At 37.4% G+C, this 25,666-nt stretch overlaps 1 protein-coding gene across 1 annotated transcript in view; it reads right to left on the bottom strand.

The window, feature by feature from the left end:
* Positions 1–25,666, bottom strand: part of DNAH7 (dynein axonemal heavy chain 7) — a 224,176-nt gene that overhangs the window by 6,520 nt on the left and 191,990 nt on the right. The window contains exons 57-63 of the mRNA XM_045558982.1: positions 23,687–23,887; positions 19,398–19,559; positions 12,945–13,130; positions 11,303–11,440; positions 7,175–7,405; positions 4,305–4,457; positions 2,716–2,893 (exon numbers count right to left, since the gene is read on the bottom strand). Of these exons, the coding sequence (XP_045414938.1) occupies positions 2,716–2,893; positions 4,305–4,457; positions 7,175–7,405; positions 11,303–11,440; positions 12,945–13,130; positions 19,398–19,559; positions 23,687–23,887 (1,249 nt within the window). The remainder of the gene's footprint in view (positions 1–2,715; positions 2,894–4,304; positions 4,458–7,174; positions 7,406–11,302; positions 11,441–12,944; positions 13,131–19,397; positions 19,560–23,686; positions 23,888–25,666) is intronic.

Genomic DNA, 25,666 nt, shown 5'->3' with positions numbered 1-25,666 from the left:
TTCCTCCTCCCTTCTCAAATATTGAGTTTAAACCAAATTCTTTATCCTTCTTGGTATGTTGCTACATTTATCTAACTATATTTTAAATTTTATGAGGCCAGGGGTGCAAACTTTTTTATTAGTATCTTTTATTTTGTAATATAGTAAGCTGTATAGGGAAGGAATTTTTTGAAAGCTTATGTTATTAAGGAAACAATAAACTCAACAACTTAGCAGAAAGTTGTTAAATTTCCTTCAGACATTCAGCAACAGGCCCATTCTGAGAGCTAAGAATAAAGGGATTCTGAACCAATGGCCAGATTAATGACGAGTTAGGCACCCATAGCTGGGGAAGAAATGATTAGTTCTAAGATATCACATGTCCCAATGATCTTTTATCCCTTTCATTGTTTTTAAATGCGTTTCTGCAACAAAACTATTTAAGTATTAAACATTGGAATAAAAGGTGGCTAAAAAAGGTCAAATGTGAGTCCATGAGTTTGGAGTGAATGCAAACAGCATGATTTTTGGAATTTCTACAGCAGCACGGGAGGGCCTGTGATGGGCCAGACACTCTGAGAGGCACTGAGTGCAGAAGGGCACAGACAAACAAGGTCACCACTCTCTTGGTATTCGTATTGTAGTGGGGGAGACAGGCAATAAAGAAGGAAACACATAAAATAATTACAGAGTGTGACTAATGTTTGGAAGTTAATAAGCAGAGGTGTAAGAGAGGATAACAAGGGTGGGGGGTTCAATAGATAGGATGTTTGCGGAGGTGCCTTCTGATGAGCTATAATAGAAGCCGAGACCTGAAGGCTGAGAAGTGTGCACCATGCTGAGTCTGGGCTTGGGAACAGCACGTGCGAACAGCCCAGAGAGAGAGGAGCTTGAGGCATTCGGGGAGCCAGAAGGTCAGTGTGACCTGAGCACAATGGCACGTGATGGGCTTGTACAGAAGAGACGAGAACGTGCCTGGCCCCGGTCATGGTAAAGGGGCTGGATTTTATTCAAACTACAAAAGGAAAAATGGAACTTATTTAATTCATTAACTTAATTAGCTGTCTGAATTTTCAATGGAGGCTAAGGGCTGACATAATCTGTTTACATTTTTAAAAAAATTTCTGTGGCTTCTGTACAAATTAAGGAATATACGTGGCGGTGGCAGCAGGACCATGGTGAGCACGTGCGCTTGACCTGAGCATGTGAGGAAGCAGAAGAATGAAGAAGAACTCGTGGGTTTCTAGATGGATATTGGTGCCATTTATTGAAATTACTTCAGTTTTACACATCCAGGAGAACCAAAGTAGAGATGTCAGGCTGCCAGTTGGATACAGAGGTCTGGACCTTAGGGGAAAGATGTAGGTTGGAGATTGACATTTGGAGGACGTCAGCAAGGAGATAATGTTTAAAGACACAAAAAAGGAGGAGGTCACTTGGGGAGAGGATGCAATTAGGAAAAAGAAACAGTCCCAGGACTGAGTCCTTGCAAACTCCAATATTTAGAGGAGCCTAAGCCAGCCAAACAGCATGAATGTGGCCAGTGAGAAAAGGAAAATCAGGAGTGGCTGATGTCCTGGAAACAAAGGGAGAAGCTCTATTTTAAAAAGCTCTCTTCTAAAGGCTCTCTTCCGATAGCTTTTTATTTTTTCGTAAAGGATGAGGTGAGATGTGGGGGCAGAAGGAGGGGCAGAGAAGGCATAAGTGGTCATTCTGAGAGTGGGAAAGCGAATGTCCCAGGGAATAGTCATGGGTTGCTTCATAGTGTCACAAACCCTCCCAAGATTTGTGACAATCGATTTAAAGTAAAACCACTTAGCACAATAATGTGACCATCGTATACTGTTGTAATTACATAGCCACTCGTTAGTACCTAGAGTATACAGTAGTTGAGGGACAAGATTCTAAATTGTTCCCTGTTGTTATCTCCAGTGCCCGACAGAGTGACCTGGTGAATCCATCGTTCAGTGGTGAGTCAGGAGGCAGAGTTGTCTTTGATACATTAATTAAGCAGTACTCATTCACAGTCATTAGAGATGAATGTCATTTATTTAAAGACAGCACCATTTTGATAAAATTCTGGAATCTGTAGCATTTAAAAAAGAATACTTGTTTAAAATAGTGGCCCTGTCCACTAAATTTGAAATAAAACACCAGTGTAGCCATGAACTATTGAAAGACAAACAATCCATGAAAAAAATAAAGATTTCCTCACACTCACAAAACAAATGCTTTTCTTAGCTGTAAGTTTTGGAATGACACACGTAACAGGAAAGAGTACATATTTTAGGAGTGTGCAAAGCTATGCTCTTTAGGGCCCAGGAGAAACCTCCTTTTCAGTGCTGTACCGTCTTGACCCCCAAGATCAGCATAAGATTATAGTTGGTTATCCCATGTGCTGTTAATTTGAGGATTACTTTCTTCTTAGCTTATTAGAAATAATTCTTAACTTACAAGATTTTGCAAAAAACTCCCAACAGTAAAAACGACATATACTGTTTATCCAGATTCATCTACTGTTATCATTTTCCTCCCCTATTTGTGTGTGCATGGTCTCTCTCTGTCTCTCACTGGCTCACTCATTTGCTCTCTGTCTGTCCATAAATTTTTCTTAATAATTTGAGGATAACTTACATATATGATTATTACTTTCTTAACAGCTGAGGAAAGTAAGCAAGAATGTTGTTTTTGTTCAGTGCATGGATATAAGCCCACTCATTCTGCCACTGCACTTACCATCTTCAGGAGCGTACTTATATTCTTTGTCTTCCATCACTTCGTAGTCAAACCCAAGCAGATCAATGGGAATGGTGTATTTCCTGGCGTAGTTCTGCTGGGCACTGGTCAGGAAGGCTTGTGTGAAGAAGAAGCCGGAAAGCCAGAATACAGGAGGAGGGCCGGTCTCGTACCATTGCTATGATGTGAAACACAAATGTTCTAACAATAGAGCCTTCCAACCTTTGAATACAATATGGCTTAATAAAACTTGTCCAAAGACACCCACTATATTTTAGGTAAACTAACAAATGACCTCTGAGGAGTAACAGGCCATACTCTCAAGGTTTTAAAAATAAGTAGCATATTTGGTGTTCTGACTTCATATCCATCCCATCGGCTTGGGAATTACAGTGTGCATGAATACAGATGTAAATGTCTGTTTTATACAGATATGGTTCTCTCAGAAAGGCTGCATGTAACAGCGAACATCTAATATACATTGTTGCACAATGCATTATATTATATAGTTGAATAGAATGAGAGATCTCTATAAAGTCCAGTCAGATGGTAATATTTTTTCACTGTTTTCCCTCTAGCTAGCCATTAGTGCCCAGTAGAATATGGCTTTGGAGGTTTTTCCTCCTACTCCACCTAAAATACAATGAAATCCAACATAGGGGAACACAATATTGTACAAGGAACTCCCGGAACAAGCAGGATAGTGAGCCCTTAAGGTCTAGAAATACCAAGATACCTTAACTCTGTTCATATCATAGATTGTAATGGTAAGGTAGTTGAATACTGACTTTAAATAGTGAATTATAGCAGTCTGAAGAAATGAATTTGAAGGCTTTTCCCTATAAGAGTCCAAGGTAAAACCTCATCTTTTAACAACAATCTTAATTCCTTAGTATCAACTCTAGTGCAACAGAAGGCCTATATTATGAAAAGGGAGTTTAGTCATTTTATCTTGCAGAGATTTCCTCACAGATAGCTTTTGATGCACTATGTATAGTATCTAGGAAATTAATCAATACTTCTAAAGGATATAATTGTTAATAAGAACATAGTTAAGCACCACTATTACCAGATAATTAGGAGATAGGCTTCTGCCCACTCAATACTTCCAAGACAATTAGCCATTGAGGTCATTACTGACTTGGGTTGACCCAGCAATCTAGTGATTTCATGACCTAGAAAAGTGCTGGGCAGTGAAAAAATAATACTCCTCACTAGCATTAATCGCTTGACTGGCTTTCTGAGATGTTTGCTATAGGGATCTATTTTAATGGTAAATATTTCATGGAAAAATCAACATAGCTAGATGTTTTCTCCCTTCAAATGTCACTGATTTGAATGGCTGGCTTTACTGAACATGAATACCTACTCTGAAAGAAGCTTTCAGAGATTGTTCTTCCAATACTATAATAGTATGCTGACAGGTCAATGTAACAGTTATGTACACTATATGAAATATTACGTAGTAGCCACTTGTACCTGCGATGCACAGAAAAATTAGGGAGTAATACTCATTATATTAGGCATTCTGATGAAGAAAATAAAACCAGAAGAAACTTAACAATTTACGATCATTTGGATGAACTTACCTGCAAGAATTTTAGTCTTGCAAGGAAGTCATTCACGTAGCTGCCAAGTGGTTTAAGACTTGGGTAGGATTTACCCATCCACATTCCTGGAATTTTGACATTCAAAATGCTTCTAACCACTTCTTCAAGATCTGTAGACATTACTACAAGCCCCTGAAACATATTTAACCTTGGTTAATATGATAGCATAGATTACGAACAACCCCCTTTTTTAAATGACTTCTTAATTATCCGTTGTTTACAACTGTGATTGAGTAAGGTTGAATAATATAGCAAAAACAGAGAAAGTGAAGATATTTGCTTTTGCTCACAAGAAAGTCATGGAGTCTTTGAACTAAAATATTAAGTTTTAATCTAACCAAATTTTAACAGAAAATCTTCTTTATCAATACTCGACTACTCACTAGCTATTAAATCAGAGTCTAACTTTAACTTAGTTTACTTGTCTATTAAATGGACAAATAATATATCTCCATCCTGCCTTTTTTTTTTTTTTTTTGAGACAGAGTGTCGCTCTGTCACCTGGCTAGAGGGCAGTTGCATCATCCCAGCTCACTCACTGCAACCTCAGACTCCTGAGTTCAAGCAATCCTCCTGCCTCAACGTCCTGAGTAGCTGGGACTACAGGCACACGCCACTATGCCCAGCTAATTTTTCTATATTTTGTAGAGATGAAGTCTTGCTATGTTGTCTAGCTGGTTTTCCTGCCTTCTTAGAAAGACAATGATGAATATGGAATTAGAAAAATTATATGAAATGCTTTGAAAAGTTAAAATATCCTAAAATTCAATTGTGAAGTCTAGTTTACCTTTTCCCATTTTGCATCACTGATGCACAGGAGTTAAAACTTTGAGGCTCTTGAAAATTCCTGCTTATTTGATCTTTCAATTGGGCCAATTGTTATTGTCATTTCTGTTTTTCTCATAGTTGAAAATATTATTCCAATTGACACATGGAGAAGATTTTGGAGTAAATTTGATTACACATTTCATTTGCCTCCTTCTCAAAACCCCAATATAACAGTAAAAGAATTCAATTTTTAAAGGTATAGGCCCACAAGTGCAGAAAAACATAGGGAAAGGGACAATGACAACACAATTTTGGGAGCAAGAAAGCCTATGGGCTGCTGGTAGTTGACTTAGCGGTCAGGAGAAACCTGATTCTATATTGGCAGAGGGGAAAGCTAAGAATCAACCAGATATACATTGCAGAATGTCCCCAAAATCCTGTGAATTGAAGCCCCTAGATATTATGCTTCTGAAAGTGAGGAGAGGAGGTGTTAAATGGTGTTAAATGAAAAGGATTGTTGAAACCTGGTTTATAAAACAGATTCCTAGGTCTTCTCCTCCAAAACTGTATGTTGCCTACCTTCAATGTAACCTGCAAAGGAAAATGTAGAAATCTCTAGAATGGGAAATGCCAGGCCCAGTGGGGTCAGAGTTACTATAGTTACTATACTGAAATCAGAGCGGTTAAGTCAACGTACGGATATTAGACACTGAGATCTCTGAGGCCTCTTTTCCCTTTTAGCTTCCAGAATGCTAGAGCCAGCCCTTTATCTTCCAGGAAAGAGATAGAAAACCAAGTCAAAAGGAAAAACATAATGATGTTGGATGTTTCTTAACCAAACGGCCCAGCCAGATTACACTACAGTGAAGATCACAGTTAGCAATCACTAGTCTTCTTGTAGTCTCCACTCAACATGATAATGTCCCTTTTTTTTTGAGACAGAGTCTCACTCTGTTGCCCAGGCTAGAGTGCCGTAGCATCAGCCTAGCTCACAGCAACCTCAAACTCCTGGGCTCAAGCAATCCTCCTGCCTCAGCCTCCCGAGTGGCTGGGACTACAGGCATGTGCCACCATGCCCGGCTAATTTTTTCTATATATTTTTAGTTGTCCAGCTAATTTCTTTCTATTTTTAGTAGAGATGGGGTCTCGCTCTTGCTCAGGCTGGTCTCGAATTTCGGAGCTCAAACAATCCACCCACCTCCACCTCCCAGAGTGCTAGGATTATAGGTGTGAGCCACTGCTCCCGGCTCCCATTCTTTTTTTTTTTTATTGATACATAAAATTGTACATATTCAAGGATTACATGTTACATCTTGATACAAGCACACAATATACAATGCCCATTCTTAAATGTAAGCAGACAACCAAAAATCATCAGACACCAGAGAAAGGCTTCTAACATGAGAGAAAAGTTTTTCAATTGTGCATTCAATTTTTGAGCACAAAAAAGACTACTTAGATTTTCTACTTCTTCTTGTGTTGAGTTGGTAACATATGTTTTCTCAAGAATTTATTCATTTTATTTACATTTTTAAATTTATTAGCATAAAATTTTCAAGATATCATCTTCAGATCTCTTCTACTATACTATCTATTGTGATGATCTCCTTTCCATTATTGATCTTGGTTTTTGGTTACTTCTCAAAGGGGCCTGACCCAACCTGACTAAGAGAGCTTCTCACCCATCATTCTCTACCCCCTTCTCTTATTTCATTTTTTTCATTGAACTTATCACTTACCAAAATTATGTATGTATAATATTTGTTTATTTTTAAGTTGTCTGTCTCTCTCACTAAAATGTGAGCTCTGTGAGGGCAGAGGCTTTTGTCCTAGTCCTTACCATGCTGTGTTTCCTTAGCATGTATCCTATCCAGCACGCTGTCACTATGTAGCATACTCTACACTGATTTATCCATTTATTAACTGTCATTCTATAAACTCCTCAAGGGCAGGCATTATTTTCTCTGTTCTATCCCCAGAATCAAGAACAGTGCTTACACAGTATCCGTACCCAATAAATGTTTGCTAAATAAATGAATGCTATGTATAATTCAATCATTTTTGGGTGTGTTTCACCTTACCTTGATTGCTTTTTGAATATTAATGCACGAATCTCTTATGGTCTGCAACAACTTATTGAACCGTCCCATCTCTTGGACAAGCACAGTGTTCATGCTCTGAGTGTAAGTTGTTGGGTATCTCCTCATGGCAGCTTCAATGTCAAAGTTATTTGGAAGTTTGCCCAAGATGTCACTAGCGACCTCATTTACTACTTCATCTGATGATTTTGCACCAGCACCTGCTGAACGAGACTAGGAAGAATCCAACCTATAACTAAAAATCCTCATAAACATTTAAGAATAGCTGAATAAGAAAAATCCTAAGGTAAATCTTTATAAGAAAGAACACTGGCTCTGCTATATTATCCATGATCCTTTTCCACACAAGATTTATTAAAGGGAGGATAACAGGCATGGGGATGGATTTTTCAAGGGAAAACGATTGTTGGAGAGGAAGAAGGGCATGTAAGTGTGTTCAGAGACAAAAGAGGGTCTGGAGAAAGCAAATATGCTGCACATTTTGCTGCCTAGGCACAGGTGGAGGACCAGATGCTGCAGAGAGAGGAAGAAAGAGTGTTTACTTGGTGGAGAGGCCAAGTGATAACAGGCATTAAACCCCAAAAGGAAGAAATCTCATCTCGCTTTGAGAAAGCAGACCACAAAATATATCTGCTAATAACTCTGGGCCTTCTGGTTGCCAAAAGCAGAGATATAGTTTTCCCCTTGAACCAGGAGGGCAGAGAAAATAAGCTCATTGCCTCTAAGCAGTAGGAAGAGTTATGGAGAAAAGACAGACTAGTGATTCATGTTGGAAGCAAGGAAGGAAAATTTCAATTTTTGTTTTTTATATTTATAGTGGCATTGTGTAAATGAATCTATATTTTCTAGAAAAACCCTTTAAGTCCTCAGAACAAATGAATGTGTGTATGCATGTGTGTATGTGTGTGTTTGCTGAGAGAGAACAAGCACTATTAGAATATAAATGAATATGTCTCATGTTTTTCCAGTCCGAGGAAATTGTGTTTTGTCTTCTCTTAAATTTTGTTTCCTGGTTTCAATACTATAAATATTAAATATTCTATAAATCTATTCTATAAATATTAACCATTTTACCTAAGTTCTACCATGATTTTTTTAATGCTACCTACCACATACCACCATGTTATCCTATAAAGTTATACAATAATTAAGTGTTTGTAAATTTTAATTATGTGCTAATAAAAAAGGGTTATGCTCACATAATAATTCCTTATTATGACCCCAAAGTACTGAGTTTACAACTAAATATATAAAATAATTCATAGACAACAAAAAAGATAGTGAATATTTGGCCCAAACTAGTGAAACATCTATTTCCATTGCATATGAAGAATCATATGCTGATTTCTATTTGTATTTTCATGCATGTATAAGATACTATAAACTCATTAAAAATATTTCTATTTTCTAACAAGAGCTGTGCCCCTACAGAAAAACAAATCCTAGGCCTATAGTCCTTCAAAAAATGTAATAAAAATACTTTAGTAACACAAACATTCCCCTCACCTGTTTCTCACACACCAAAATCATCAGAGTGATAGGTTTTTCTAAAGTAATATCCAACTAATAAAGAGACTTGAGAGCAACTGGATTGTGACTTGTTTGTAATTATTTATCTTAGCTCTTTCCTTTTTACCACTTTTCCTTACAGTTTTCACAAATACCAGTTGGAATCTTCTAAGGGTTCTTTTTTTTTTTTTTTGAGACAGAGTCTCGCTCTGTTGCCCAGGCTAGAGTGAGTGCCGTGGCATCAGCCTAGCTCACAGCAACCTCAAACTTATGGGCTTGAGCGATCCTACTGCCTCAGCCTCCCAGGTAACTGGGACTACAGGCATGCGCCACCATGCCCGGCTAATTTTTTTATATATATATATTTTGAGTTGGCCAGATAATTTCTTTCTATTTTTAGTAGAGACGGGGTCTTGCTCTTCCTCAGGCTGGTCTCGAACTCCTGACCTTGAGCAATCCACCCGCCTTGGCCTCCCAGAGTGCTAGGATTACAGGCGTGAGCCACCGCGCCCAGCCTATTTTCTTTTTATTAAACAAATAACATAAGTGGAATTCATTTTCAAGGAAACATTAGAGTTTAACATTTTCAGAGATCCTAAACCATATCTAGTTTTATAATATTTTAAGTGGAAACAATTTTCCTACTCAAAATAAAGTGTGACAGTTAAGCTTAAGCAAAGGAACTCTGTAAAAGTAGCATTTTCAATTCCGATAGCCCCCTCTTTTATTTTTTCCAAGATAAATTAGTTAAATATATAAGGTAAAAGTCTTGTCACTGTTAACTTGCTTTCCCAGCTCCATAGTTCTGATATCTGCCTCTGAACTGTGATAAACCCAATCTAGAATCACTGAACTACTGCTTACCCATTACTATAATTGTACTTGCCAATTGGAGATTGAGGATATTAAAAGAGGTTGTTTAATTACACACTGAAAAGATACCCCTTGTGTATTTAAACTTATTTGTTTGGTTCTGAGTCATTTTCTGTTGGAATGAGCCCACTGTTTTATGTATTCTGTAATGTGGCACACCCCATCAAGTTTAAATAAAGCCAAAAGACAAATGTCCCGTTGTCAGACTGTTGTGTTTTACACACATCTAATGTTCCTAAAAAATCTACTCATTTATGTTTGTACATATACTTTTGTGCTCAGGCAATAACTGATTTTAGTGACATTAACATGTAAAATGGACATAAAAATAGTGTCTCTTTTTTGCCTTATTAGAAAATGTCATCATAGAGTAGATCAGAGATGGGAGTTCCATGGGCTCTTCCATTAATGATAGCACACCACGTTAACCTACTAAGTGTTAGCTTTTTCAGCATCTCTGGATATCCACCTTCTGGTTCTTAACCCATTTTTAGAATCTAGAAGGGACTACAACACTGTAGTTCAGAACACAGATTCTAGAGACAAACCAGTGGGAGCCAGATTGCTTGACTTTGACTCCTGGCTTGAAAGTGCACAGCTCACTTTGGGCAAATTCCTTGAGATTTCTGTGCTTCAGCTTTCTAGCTGCAAAATGGGAACAATAATAGCCCCTATCTAATAGGACTGTCATAAGCATTACATTGTTATACATAAAGCACTTAGAACAGAGCTAGCATGCAGTAAGCACTAGGTAAGTATTTACTATTAATATTTTTACTCTGAGATTCCATAAAAATAAAAAGATCAGTTAGAATGCAGGATAATTTGCTTAACTGATTATTCATCCTTAATTTATTAAAATTTCATTTAATCACTACGGGAACTCTTGCTATTTGGACTTAATTTGCTTTCAAAATGTTTTTTAAAAACCAAATAAATAACTGAGCACATCTTTTAAAGGGAGAACAACACAGAAAAGATCTCTTAATAGACAAACAAGATTAATGAATGTTTTTCATTCAAATGTACTGATGTGTGCCCATGGCATGGTAAATTTTGGTGCCTTAGAAGATAGCTTTCCTACATCCGATGCTCCTATGCACTCACCGGTAGAGCTGCATGTCTACCAAGAATCCGCTGTATTCTTCTCCTAAACCTTTTTGTTCATTTTGCATCACCACTGCAGCTGTATACTTTAAATATTATGTAATCTGATAAAAATATTAGCGTGAAAGGAACTGTTTCTATGTAAACTAGGTTAAATGTTCTGGAATATTTTATAAAGATGAGTCATTTTTAAAAGTTGCTGTGGAATTAGTAAGGGAATGGAAAAATAAAATAGGTAAAATTCTAGATGGATTTTCTCATCAAACTGTTTCCCAAGTGTCCTTGAAATTCTTCTTCCACTTTAAAGAAATTAAAAAGGGGCATAATACATAATGTATTGGGGCCCGGTTTATGCAAGGAAGGCAAAGTGGCATTCCTAGAAACAGAATGATACTCCAAGAATAGATCTAGGTCTTGGTTCCAAAACAAAACAAATTGATGTAAAAAACCCCATATGATCATGTACTTTGTGTTTAAATCCATATTTAAGGTATGCACGTATTTTTGGCTTTTCCTTTAAATGCTTCTCCACTTCAACAGGATTGTAGAAGGAAGGCTCAGCGGTGCTGGCACATGGGGCTTGGGGAGCATCACTCACAGGCTCCTGTACAGACCACACACCTGAGTAAGAAGAATGTTATCAAATAGTAGTTGAGTTTCTGACTGATCTTTAGTGATATCTGCATTGGCATTCATCCCGAAGATTTCTGGTGCTGGAGTCAGTGGCAGAGTCTTTGTGTATTCGATGTAGCTTTTGTGCTGCAAAGATGAATAACACGAAGTCAGGAGGTTAGAAATCAATTACAATGAAGAACTTCTCACTGAAAAGAGGTAATTTTCAATACTAAAGTTATTCAGTGGATAAGCCTGTGAGACTGGATACTAAATGCTTTCCTCTTCTTTCAGCCTGGGACAAAGTTTAAAAAAAATATGGACATATTTTGAGAGAAAAAGAAAATGTACCATTCAATTTGAATAGCTTTTTAAATGGGGGAGGGAGGTGAATTCTGGTAACTTCATTTAGAAATTTCTTCCAGAGAAGTCTTTCTGTGTGACATTTTGCTGATAATGAGTCATCATTCATCACAATACAAATACTTTTCTCTGATTATTCTTGTTTACTGTTACTGTGAAAAATCTACCCAATTCAGAAAAGTAAAAATTATCTGAAATTGTATTATCCTGAGATAATTGCCATTAACATTATACGTAATTTTATGCATATGTACACACATTTCATATTTTATTTACATGAAATACTATCAAATTCCATAGCTGTCTTGCTTATACACTCATATGCAAACAGCCATCTACATATGTGGCAAAGGGGGTTTGGTCATCGATGGTTTTACTATGTCGGTCCTGCTACATGCTTTATTTCATCTTGCTTTGTTCTCAGTTGACAATTCATCTTTGGAGAGCTTGTTATCTCAACTCCCATGCTGACTTACTCCACCCCATCAGCGATCTAGGCTCTGGCACTGATTTTTCCCTTCATCCATACTAGTATCTGTCCTCAGCCAACATTAACCCCAGTGGATGGGGATAGGGTTGGGGGTTATAGCATGTGTCTCTGTTGGATGTGACAATGTGTCTAACTTTCAGTAGAAGCCCTTTGACTTTGGGAATAAAATAAGAACCAACTCAATTGTCCTAGCAATCCCTAGAAATGTACTGGCAGATAATCAGGAGCCAGGGGACAGGACTGGAGAAGAGCAGAAGGGACTCTGGCCTTGTGTGCTGCAGGTGGTTCTGGGATTCTCTGCCACCTCCTATCTGAATGGCCTTGGGCAAGTTATTCAACCTTAATGGACCTGTTTTTTCATTTGTAAAGGGGATAAAATAGTAATACCAATGTTAACTTGATACTCTACTGAGATAATTACTTGTAACTGATTTGTAAATAACTAATATAAACAATTACTGTTAATGATATTTTGTAATCCCTGTCATGTGTATTTCATTTTAATTGGGACAATGTCTTTTTTACCGGAAGGACTTAATTATGATGACAGAATTTCAGGTGACTGAGGAAGCCATTCTTGGGTGAGGAACGTTTCTGATCTCCTTACATTACAGCAGATAGGCAACCACTACGTCGACCTATGCATGGGGTTTGCTCTATCCCCGTATGACTGAAGAAATCAAAGAAAAGGGTTAGCAAAAAACAAGACCTGGAGGAAAATCATTTAAAAAAAATATCATCACAACCAGAGGAATTTCATGTTTTGCTGCTTTTAGTTTTCTTGAAGGGCATACTTACATCACCTGAAGGAGGGACAAAATAGATGCCACTTGAGTCGAATTTATAGTCCGGGTTTTCAACTAATTCTGTACTGTAGAATTTGTTTAGAATGCTGCGCAGCGTGCGCCGGTCCCAGTCATCCGTCACGCGGCCTCCATAGTTGCATTCACCGGTCATGTACCGCAGAGCGTCGTAAGGCAGTTCCTAAAATTGAGAGTGCAAGTCACTCAACCAGTTAAGGGTTATCAGCACATTATACAAAATCGTGCTTCTTGTTTGCTCCTATTATAAATTAAACATTTTACAAAAAGTTTGCATGAACACAATTTCCCGTATACGCTTCCTTGCTAATTGTTGCATTTTTTCCTAGGGTCTTTCTCTCCTTTTGTGGTTTTTCATTTCCATTCAGTCAATGCTGAGAATAGAACCCCTCTATTAACTTGTGAGCTCATTTACTATTCAACCAACATTGTTTGAACACCTACTATATGCCAGACACAAACAAGTTAGACCATAATGCCATCTCTGAAAACTCTGCACTGCTGAGTGACATTCAAAACAAATACAATATAATTCACAGATCGTCAGTGTTAATTTACTTTTTATATCTATATTTATTTGACAATTGGAATCACATTGTATATATAATTTTGCATTTATTTTTTTCACCAAACCTCCTATGACATTTCACTTACCATTTTATAAAACATTCTTTGAAAATACAATTTTAATAGCTGTCTTCTAATATTGAATACTTTGGTGGCTTCTAATTTTTTAGTGTATTGAATTATGCTTCATTAAATATATGTTTCTTAAAATTTCTGATGATTCTTTAGCCTAGATCTTTGAAAATGAAATAATTTAATAATTATATAATAATATATAATAATAATAATTTCAAGGAAAGGAGCTTACGAATAGTAATTTGTAAATGTTACCAAACTGCTTTACCAAAAAGCTGTAGCAATTGTGGCAGCCAGTTTTAAAATCTTTGCTAATATGATGTCAATGATAATTAATATTATTATTTGCACTTTCTAGAATACTAGTGATATTCATGATTTTTTCATATATTTAATAACATTTGTTGTTCTTCTGTGAACTAGCCTCCAATATTTTTCCTATTTTGTGTAAACTCTTTTATAAACTGGCCTTTATCAAATTTGTGGAAATATCTTTTCTAGGTATTTTTCTTTTTGGGTTTTTTATTATGTTCTCTAGTAATACAATTTTGAAATGTTTATGAATGCAATGGTATTGATTTTTCACATTGCACTTTCTTTTATCCTGAGCATAAGTACTTTCATATCCACCAGCAGTATAAAGAATTCTATTTCTCAGTGCTCTCAACAGAACTATTATCATTTAGGGGAAAAATGACAATTAAACAATAGGGAAGTATTTTTAAATTTTGTTTTTGAAATTGACATTTTAAAAATGTTTATTTACCACCTGTATTTCTTATTTCATAAATTATCTACTCTGTTCTACGGGTTTTTCTAATTTGAATGATTATCTTTTTTCCTTATTAAAAGTTCTTTGTAAAGATATTGAATCAGTCTTTCACATAAATTTTAGATATTTTCTCCAACTTTTATTTGTCTTTTACTTATATGTTGTTTAACTGTTTATGGTGTGTTAATATAGCAACATTTAAAAATATGTTATACTAAAATATAGCAATCTCTTATTCAAGGACTTTTTTTTCATCACTGTGCTTTACATGCCCTTCTTATGGTTATCCATTGAAATCTAAAGTACATAGATCCTACATTCCAGTAATCCCGATCTGAGGAATCTCTTCAATAGAAATAACAGGACTAGGGAAGAGTAAGTAGTCAGGTAGGTAGAAGTGATCAGAGAAGGGAAATTTGCTGAATTAGGAGCTGGAAATTATGAGACTTGTTACTTGGTAGAATTGGAACTTCAGGCAGTGTCAGAGGGAAGAGTATAAGAGAACATGTGTCAGGGACCAAGACCACATGTAGAAACAAACAGAATCAGGAAGGAGAACTCCAGAACATTTCTGTTCTTCCAGCTGCAAATGTGAAGGACGTTTGATCAGGAGCATACACTGGGCTTGTATTCAGCTTTTTAAAATCCAATAGAAATTATACAGTATGAAGAATCTAACTTTAATAAATACCCAATTATTCTAATACCATTTATTGAATACTTCTCCCATTTCCTTTCATTTTAAATGCTGTGATCATTATGCCAAATTTCTACATAGAGTAGTGCTGCCATTTTTGTTTTAGAGAGCTTGAAGATCTTTCCACTCATCATGATTCACTCATTAAACAGACACTTATGGAGCCATCTCCTGCATGTGAGGATGCAAAAGCAAGCAAATCAAAATCACCCTATAGTAGTGGCTCACAATTTGGCAAAATGTGCTCTACTTCTTAGCAAAAGTTTCTAGTTCCTGGTAAACAACTCTGTCAAGGCTGCCAGAGCAAGTTGGGGCCTGGGCACCCATGTTTCTAATCACTTTGCTAGAGTGTCTTAGGGACAGGATCACAGAGATGATGAGCAGGTAGACTACAGAAGACCAAAAACATCTGGAATCACCTCCTGCTTGTGTAGAAACTCACCCATAAAGATAAGGACTCGGCAGACGCTGGATGAAGTGACTCTCAGGCATAGAGGCATGCCAAAATGTGCCCAGGGGAGGCAAATTTGGCTCCTGGGTCTGAGCTGCCTATTCCAGAAAGAGCCCCTAAAGTAGACAAGGTTTGAGCATAGGAAAGGGCACTCAGAATTGGAGAAAAATACAGGCCAAAGCTCAGGGATGAGAAAGAACACCTCACACCGAGAGAAGAGCACGTAGTAACACATTGTGGGGCCTGGAATTGAGGGTGGGAGGGTGGTGGAAGACAGGATATGGCTAGCGAGGATAAGGGGTAACTGAGCATCAGTGACTTCCAGATTTTTAGCTTGAGGGTTGGGTAGATGGTGATTCTGTTACTTTGATGCAGGCAAAGAATGGAAAATAGAGAATAGTGACATTTAGTAGTTCTTCATGGAAACAAAATTCCATAAGATAATCATTCCTTATTCTGCTTCCATCCCAAATTTTTTTCTGTACTCCTTGGCCTATTATTTTTTACAAACCACATCATGTTATGTCAGCTCCTTGTACAGCCAGCACCAGACATAAGTCCTCAATGATGTATTTTAGCTACAGGCTTGTATGCCAGGGATCACTTTTGTGAAAACTATGTTCCTTCAAGTTCCTATTAGATTCAAGTTCAAGTTAAATTCCTCTTGAATGTCTGAGGTTTACCCTATAGATTTCACCTCCCTAAAAGCTTGCTTTTCCTTTTTATTTATTCTTGACTGAGGTGGGGGGGACTTACCAAGGTCATATTTCTGAGGCATAGGGTGAGGACTCCTAAAATCCTTCATTCTTATTTTTTTATAGTTTGACTTTTATTCACAAGAAATTAGAACATATAGATTTGGATCTATTGCCATAGGTGATGCACTGGACCTGCTTAGGAGCCAGAAGAACATGTTCTGGTACAAGTTAGCAGGTCTTGGGGTTTTATTTTCCTTGTAACCCATTCTTATTTTCAAGTTAGTGCACCTCTCTTTCATTTGATTTCCTCATTTTATTCATTCTCTTGATGGCAACAACTTGTTAGTCCAGGTTTTGTGTGTGTGTGTGTGTGTGTGTGTGTGTGTGTGTGTGTGTGTGTGTGTGTGTGTGAGAGAGAGAGAGAGAGAGAGAGAGTTTAATTCTGATCGCTTTGTCAAAACATTGGATCATTCTGCTTGAAGAAAAAATGTTGATTGTTGAAGAAGGATTGCGTTAGAATTCATATCAAAGGGAGCTGTGAATTCACATTCCTCAGAGAATTCCTCTGTAACACTGGATGGATTATATGTGACTCACGAGTAGCGGTTTTGTCAAGTTTGCTACATAATTACCATGCTGGAGGAGTGAGAAGCACTGCTCAGTTGTCACTTACTAGAAGGAACCAGTTCAGTCAGCGATATATGTCATTAAAAGATTGTTGATGAAAGTGAAATAGCTCATACTTGTACTACAGAGTTATTTATCATTTTTCATTTACTACATTTCAATATTGTATTCTTTTCCCCTAAATGAACTAAAAGAAACACAGATGGACACATTTATAATAAATTACCCATTTTCCCAAATAAAAACAGTATTATTTCTGCCAAGTCCTAGAGGTTTGAGGGAGCCCAGTACTTAAAGAGATACACTTTTTGGAAGTTGCTGTTGCACATCCACAGGCACTTAATTTACTCTCTGTCGCATTTGAAGGGATGGACTATCCTTGATATCCCTTATTTCCTCAGCCTGCCCTCTCCTGCTTTTGTTCCTGGCTGCTCAGTCTGCCCTTTCCACATCTTCTGTCCCCTCTCTCCTACCACTGATACTTGGTGCTCACCAGCGTTCAAACTTTGTTCTCTTCTTTTCTTAAGCCACAAGGCCTCCCTTTGAAATTTATGTTCTCGGACTTTACCTAATGCTCGAACAATTCACAAATCTCTATTTTGTGCTCTCTCTCATCCTTGGGCTCCGTATCTATATGCCAAGAGCCTATTAGTCATCATTACCTGGAAATCCACTTGATTTTTGTATTTATATATTAATCTTGTATTCTGTAACCTTGCTATAATTGTTTATTATTTAATAGTTCCAGGAATATTTTGGTTGATTGTTCTGGATTTTATACATAGATAGTCAGTTATCTGTGAACAAAGACAGTTTTCTTTCTTTCTTCCCAATCAATATACTTAATTCTTTTTCTTGTTTTATTGAATTCCATAGGACATCCAGTACAATGTTGAAAAGGAGTGGTGAAAGGAGATATCCTTGCCTTGTTCCTGATCTTAGTGGGAAAACTTCTAGTTTCTCACCACATAAGTATGATTATCTGTAGGTTTTTTAATATATATTATTTATCAAGTTGAGGAAGTCCCCCTGTATTCCTAGTTTACTGAGAGGTTGGGTTTTGGGTTTGTTTTTTTTTTCCTATCATGAATGGGTGCTAGATTTTGTCAAATACTTTTTCTGTATTTATTGATCATGTGATTTTTCTTCTTTAGCTTGTTGATGTAATGGACTACATTAATTGAATGTTGAACCAGACTTGCATACCTGCATACTTTTACTCTTTACTATAAACTATAATATTTTAAATTAGAATTTACTCTACAGGTGTTCATAACAAATTGCTAAATGGAAGAGTTCCTCATCCTTTTAATATTTTTTTGTACTGAAAAGTATAATTATTTCAGTACAAAAAATATTATTTCAAATATTTTCTCAGGCACTAGATCACTGCATTTTTGCCTCCATTTTTATTATCATTTTTAGGATAAATGTTAATATAAAAATAAACTCCTTAGATTTATGATTCTTTTAAAAGTTTTGCAAATTTAGATGCTGCAAAATTGAAGGCCTTCTTAATTCATTCCATCTTAGTACATAATAGGAATTTGTTCAATGAAACAAAGAAGCTCAAATAAAAGATTCTTCACATAAGTTTAATATGCCATTTGAGCTCTCAATATTTATTTTGTTCAGTTCCTTCTTTGCTTTTAGAGAGATAGAATTCAATGCCTTCCTGTTTGCAAACCTTTTTAAAAATAATCATAATTCACGGAAAGTTTCAAAGCCAAAGTTTCTTGATATTCAATGGATTAAATAATTTAGTTATAGATTTCCAACTAAATTTGAACAAAATTCTATCAAAATTTAAAGGATTAACTTTCAATAAAAGCTTTATATCCTTATAGGACATTTGGATTGATTTACCAAATGGTTTTTCAATGGTGTAAGCATGTTAAAAATCCCACTGACAAACATTTAGCAAAGAGAGAAAGGGTACTGCCATGCTGCATGTTTATGTATATGTGAGAGTGCATGTGTGAGCATCAGAAAAACAGAGGATGAAATGTAGTTGATGTGATCACATTAGGCTGTTTGGCTTCTTTCCAGAATCTATATTCCAGGTTAACACCAGTGGCTTAAACAGTTTGTTCTTCCCTGACAAATTGTCCAAACTCTGGAATAATAGGATAACGACATTTTTTAAAAAATAAAGTCATGCTCCAGAAAAGAAGAAAATTGATCTGTTCGGTTTTTTTTTTTTTTTTTTTTTTTTTTTCATTTTGGAGCTTGGTTGATTTATGGTCTTCTTGAGTACTTTTCAAAATAAGTACAATATAATCACTTTTCAGATCTCTGTAGGTATTCATGTATCAAAATACATGATAAATATAAGTTCCTGATAGACAAACTGACATCCTAACTACCTATTATAGCAGTTATAATACCCTGTTATAATAAAGTACTACTTAATAAGCTGTTGATAACTACCCTGCTATTCATTTTATAGGAGTAGAAATTAATCATAAGTCTCTGCTTACGGTATAAACACAACATGATAAAGAGCAAAGTAGGTAATGTCCTTGCTGTGATTTTTATGATACCTCATACTGGTTCAGGAACATGCGAAGTTGCTGTACACTGATTCTTAAATCAGTCTCATTGAACTCATAAGGAATATTCCACCCCAGGGGTCCGAATTTCCGTCTCTCTTGTACCAAAGCATGAAAGAAACAGAGGCCATAAAGCAATTTCTTGAATTCCTCCTGTAATGAGAAGAAATGGTGCCATATCATTATTTTTCCCCTAACACTGCATTATACTTACCGTATTTTAAAGTGAATGTAATTAAATTCTTTTTGTTTATAAATAGCACAGGGATATATTCATCCCAAAGTATAACTAAAACAGAATTAAGTATATTACTACAGGCTCTTCAGGTAAAAATACACCCATTGGTGTACATGTTCAGTTGACACACATAGCTGTGTACACCAGGTTTTTAGGAAGCATCAACTAATTTAATGTTACCTTACAAATTAGACCACTATGCACAAATTTCAAAAAAGATAACTTGAATCAATTAGAGAGCTCTAAAGCCCACAAGGAGAATACAAAATAATCAAAATAGAGCTCAAGAAAGGATTTGTGAAGCAATTTCCTTGGAGAGACCAGCTGCTGTGCTGGGAGTCCCCTTCCTGCACCCCCCAAGGGAGAAGAGTGTGTAAGATCTATCTTCTAGGTTCAAGGTAGTGCAAAGGAATTAATGGGGCCATTCAGAGAGTTGACACATGTTTCCTGCAGCTGGGGCGGGGTGGAAAAGTACAAAACTTATGCCTGAAAAAGGGAGAGCCATCTATGGCTGCAGGGAGAAGAATGAGAGGGAAATCACCACACCCTCCAAGGTGGGCCCATTTAGTGGGAATCTCCAAGAGCAGAGGGGGAGTGTGGGCTAGACATGGCAGCCAGGGGTCATTTTCAAGGTGTTCTGTCCAAGATAACTACTGCCAGGGGCTCAGGCAACCCCAACCATAAGAGTCTGTAGGAAGGGAATGCTGGAGAACCTGAAGGCAAGGGGATCAGGAGCAGCCACCTAAAGCAGAGGCAATGCTGAGGGTGACAGGGTCATAGCCAGAGGAGTCCAACAGGAGAGCCTAAGAGGAACCCATGAAAGAGCTCACAAGAGAAAAAGTCAGGGTCAGCTTCAACCCTGGCCAAGTCCAGAGAGTGCCAAGCAATACCAGCCCAGAACAAGACTCCCTGCCCCTCCACCCCTCATCCTTGCACACACTCCGAACCGAGTGGCCAGTGTCAGCAGCTGTCAAGTGCAAGAGAAGTTACAAAAATAAAGATGTCAACTCCATCTTCTTCCCCTGATGGCACGAAGCCCACCGACCACAGGCCCTAGGTGAGATACTGGGGACTGAAACCTAAATTTTGAGTAAAAGTTCAAGTAATGATTAATTAATTATACTTCCTGATTTCTAAATCAAGGCTGGCTTTGCAATTTAAAGTAACTATGGGACGTTTTATTACCTATCAGTAAACAGAAAAGTCACAGAAGTGCCCAAAGTTTCATCCAAGAGCTGGAGAAACGTTTTTCTGGTAGAATAAATTTGAAAGGGAGAGTGGGAAACAAAACAAAAGTGACACAAATTTAATCACAGATGTAGGAGAATTAAAGTTAAACATGCTGGGCTAATTCTGGAACTATTTTAGATATATATTAGAGAACCGAGCAAATCAATAAATATGTCGATATTTTTGGAAGCCAGGTTTCTCGTACAAGAACGGACATACAAATATGGAATGAGGAAAAGCAAGAAAGAACCCTGAGAAGACAGACTGAAATCGGAGGTATTGGTATGAATTCATCACTTTAAAATATATGTATGAGTATATATGTGCATATATACTAGTTTGTGTGTAGGCATATGTGTGGACACATATTTGCATATTTGTGTATGTGTGTGCACATGTACATATTTCCAAGTTCTCTCTACTGAAAGGGTCAAGAACCAAAGGCGATGCAGGAGCAATGAGCTCATATAACACCCAGAATGTGGTCTCTAATACTATTCTCCATTAAATGAAACAGGGCTCTTCAGAGAAATGGCTGGTTCCAAGAGTGAAGCAGGATAGGTACAAGGTGAGCTTAGAACAGCTTATGCCAGAAAATAAGAGGTGCTAATAATAATAGAATTTTTTTAAAAGATAGGACCTATAACAAGTACAGAGGAACCAGTTTGAAGGAGCTCCCATTGACCAAACCTGGAATAATTTGAGCACCAAAAGACTTCAGGATACTAATTAATTGTAAACTATTGGAGAAAAAAGCCTCAAGAATTCATAAGTCCATACCAATTAATAGATTAACAAATGGGGGAGAAGGGAGAGATGTTGCTGACAGTAGACTGCCACGTGTCCATGCAGAGGGCGTGCTGGAGTTGGGAGATAATCATTTTGCAGTCATCCCAGGAAAACCTGGATCGGACAAGAATCATCAGTGGATACTGAATCTAGATGGGGGTGGATTTTGATGACGAACAGGAAACTTGCATGGTCCTAAAATACCTTCCTGCAGACTGCTTATTAGTTGCAAGGGGAAAACAGTTATTATACAGTGAAGATATCAGTGAACACCTTGTCCAGGTGACCAAAATTAGTATCACCATACCATCAGTGAGGAACAAATAGGCATCACGTGCCTCCAGATGTGCTCTTGGAGGACATATCACCTATGCAGCATTTTGGCTAAGAATAAATAACCTGAATCTAATCACGAGAAAATATCAAACATACAGAAAATAAGAACTATCCTATCTAAAAAAACAGGAGGAAATGAGTTCTTCAGAGATGTCAATGTTATAAAAGACAAAGAAAGGCTGGGGAAATGTTCCAGATTAAAGGAGGCAAAAGAGACATGACAACTAAACGTAATACCAAACCCTAGGCCAGTGCTATCATGGACAGGGAAATGCTCTAAAGGACATAACGGATGTCACTACACCAACTGACAATATTGGAACACAAACAGTATAGATTAGATAAAATAGCATATTGTTGTTACATTTACTAAAAATAATAACTATACCAGGATAACATACTATCCCTATCCCTATCCTTAGGAAATAGGCTCCAACATATTTAAAGATAAAGGGCTATGATGTACCTAACTCACCTGCAACTGGGGTGTGTGTGTGCAGAGAAAGAGAGATGGGGGGACAGGGAGCAAGAGGGGGGATGCAAATAAAACTGATGGGATAAAATATTATCTTAATATTAGGAAGTGAATGTGGACAAAGGGTATGGGGTGTTGCTTGTACTATTTCTATGCTTACAACTTTTCTATAAATTTAAAATTATTTCCAAATAAAAAGTTACAACAGAAAAATTATGATGTGCTGCTTTGGCGTTTAATGAGATTTCGGTTTGGGTTTGGACTGTGTTTCATAAGTGCCTAGACCTCTAATATATGTGACTACTGCTGGAGAGACTTTTGATCTAGAAGAAAGGGAGGGTTGAGTTAAATTTTGCAAAGGGGCTCTGTCCAGCCTATCATATGCAGAAATGCCCTCACCACCTGTCTGGGAGTAATCTGCTCTCTCTGGGCCTAATCAACGCAAAAGCTGCCTAGGATAAGGTTTGACTTAGTTTTAAATATAGGCACTTTTTTTTAGTACCCAACACTTTTGTTTAATGAAAATACTTCTTTATTTTTAGTGTTTTCTTTTGATATGCACTTTAAATATATTCAGACTTCAAGAGTGTGAGCTTTTTAATGGCAAAAACTTACTAAGGTTCATAACCCCTCTTAAAAAGAAACTCTTCCATTTTTAATTATGGTAAAACACTGTGAAACAATTTTAGGTCACAGACATTCACACACACAGTTCTAATCATGAAAGCAGTGGGTGGTTTCCTGGCTTGCCTGGTGACGCTAAAAAAGACCCTTATGAGTCCCATCAATCAAGGAGTAAAATCATTTTGGCTCTCATTATAGTTATATGGAGGAAATATTTTTATGTTTTAATTTAGAGATATGGCTCCAAATAGCACAGGGCTCAGTTAACATCCTGAAACAAGATTCTCCAACCTTGCAGATTTGTACTGGGAATGGCTTACAGCTGACTTTCCAAATAGAAAGCTCCATTATTAATGACACCCCATAAGATCTCAGCCGAGCAGGAATGAGGCTGGTGGTAAAATTAAAATAAAATATTAATAAAATTTGACTTCAGCACAGTCAATAATCAGTTATCAAAACCAACTGTGCTGCAGTGCAGGAGGCCTATTTAATTTGCAGTTGTGCTCAGTGCACACGTCCGTGATCACTGGGGGCCACTTGAACTGCTTTACAGGGCTGAGGTAACAAGACGGAGCCATTACTAACAGGCTTTTTGCAGCTGCCAAAGAACTCGGGGTCAGAGATCGGGTCCATGAGGTATGAGCGGATGATATTAGCTCGTAAACCTTTCGGTGCTTCATTGGTCATTTTCACTCCATTCTGCAGGACTGACACAGGGAAATTTGGGGATGGGTAACTTGTCAGCCAAATGCGGAAATCTGGATGTGTTGATTCTGGGCTTAACTCCTGTAAGAAAATAAATGAGATAAAAAAAACGGTAAATAAAACCCAAAGAAAATCTCCAGAGCATACACACAAGGGACAGGCTGGAGTGGGGAGGAAGCATTTCTACAATGTAGAAATGTAATTTTCAGCAAAAGCCTTAAAACCTGATTCTGCCCCTAAAACAACATGCTTCACTGAGAAGGCCAACAGTGTTGTCATTCTCCTTAAAAAAAAATTAATTCATGTGACTACAAAGTTTACAAAGGTGTTATATAATTCAGAGTTGGCCAAAATAACTGACATTCTAAAAACTCTTGGATCTGCAGTGATGTTGCTGAAATATTTACAGAAATAATTCTCTGTCCCAGAGCTAGATTAAGACTAATCTATTCTTCTTGCTGTAGCCAGGTTGTGAAAATAAGCAAAGCACTTGGATAAGTCAATATTAAACCAAGCAGGGATTTTTAAAAAAGTATTTTAAAGGATGAGAAAAAGTTGGATATCTTGAAGCATCAAAACTTATCATCATTGGCTATATTTGTTCAAAGAGATAGGCCTGGACTACAGAAGGTAGTAGGACTGTCATTCGGCAGTCACAGGCTGCACAGAGCCCAGGAATAATTACCACGGGCCCTCCTCCCTTCCTGTCAAACCCACTCCCTACTGCTACTTCTCCCAATTGTCCGTGTCAGTGCTATCTATGTTTCTTTAAATTGCAGATCTTTATCAGTCAAAACATTTTGGGGCATTCCTACAGTGAAGGAGTGGGGGTGAGTTAGGAAGGATGCACAGGTGTCTACATTCTTTAACAACATGATGGTGGGTAAAAGCACCATTTTTTCCTCCTACCTGCTGCCCTCTATGTCTAGTGACTTAAACAATATGATTAATGGGCCTCTGAGCCAAGTCCCAACTACCCATTAGCGACAGCTTTTCTTTCTTATATGACTCTGAGATGGGTGTATATGATACAATTCAACAGGTCATGCAAATGGCCTGGCACAAACATAAAAACTCTAATATAAGGCCTGAAGTATGAGGAGATGTTGGTAAGGCAAATAATAGAAAGAACAGTTTTTCAGGCAGAAATAATACCTGTGATGATGGCCTATATTCTTGAGAAGGGGTGTCGTACCAATGAAAAGTGCAAGAAGTTCAACTGGCTGGAGCGTAGAAGCCAGGATGGGAAGTGGCCAGAGAAACAGGAGAGGTAGGTAGGCAAGGGTCAGACCATGAAGGGTGTCGCCAGTCATGCTGAGGGTTTGAATTTTGTCTTGCATGCAATGGGAAGTCACTGAAGGGTTTCAAGCAATGAAGCAATATATTAATTCTCTAATTCAATAAATATTTACTGATTGTCTCCAATAGGCCACACTATTCAAGGTGCTGGAGATAAAGCAGAGACTATAACAAATTAAGACAAAGTCACTGTCTTCATGGAGCTTACGTGGGAGATACAGGCAAACAAAGTGATGATAAGTGGCATAAAGACAAAAGCAAAACAATCATCCCTTGAAGTCTCTGTTGAATGTCTGGACGGTGCAAGTTCTATCATTACCCGAGTTATGCAGTAGCCTGAGGGACTCTGAGAAGAGAGTTAGGAAGGGGCTAGAGTCACGGGCAACTCAGAGGGTACATTTTCCTTGTGTTTGTTGAAATCTAGTGTCAGGTTTTCTGTTTACTCAGTGGAGCTACATGGAGTTTTCTTCCTGGAATTTCTGCTCACCAAATTAGGGAAGCTCCATGCAAGGAGGATGGAAGCAGCACCCTTGGGTTTTCAGACGGATCCTCTGTGGCAGA

This window comes from Lemur catta, chromosome 8 (genome assembly GCF_020740605.2).
Source record: "Lemur catta isolate mLemCat1 chromosome 8, mLemCat1.pri, whole genome shotgun sequence".
NCBI classification, from domain to species: Eukaryota; Metazoa; Chordata; class Mammalia; order Primates; family Lemuridae; genus Lemur; species Lemur catta.
Note: the sequence above shows the minus strand (reverse complement) of the source record. Positions and strands in the feature narration are given on the sequence as shown.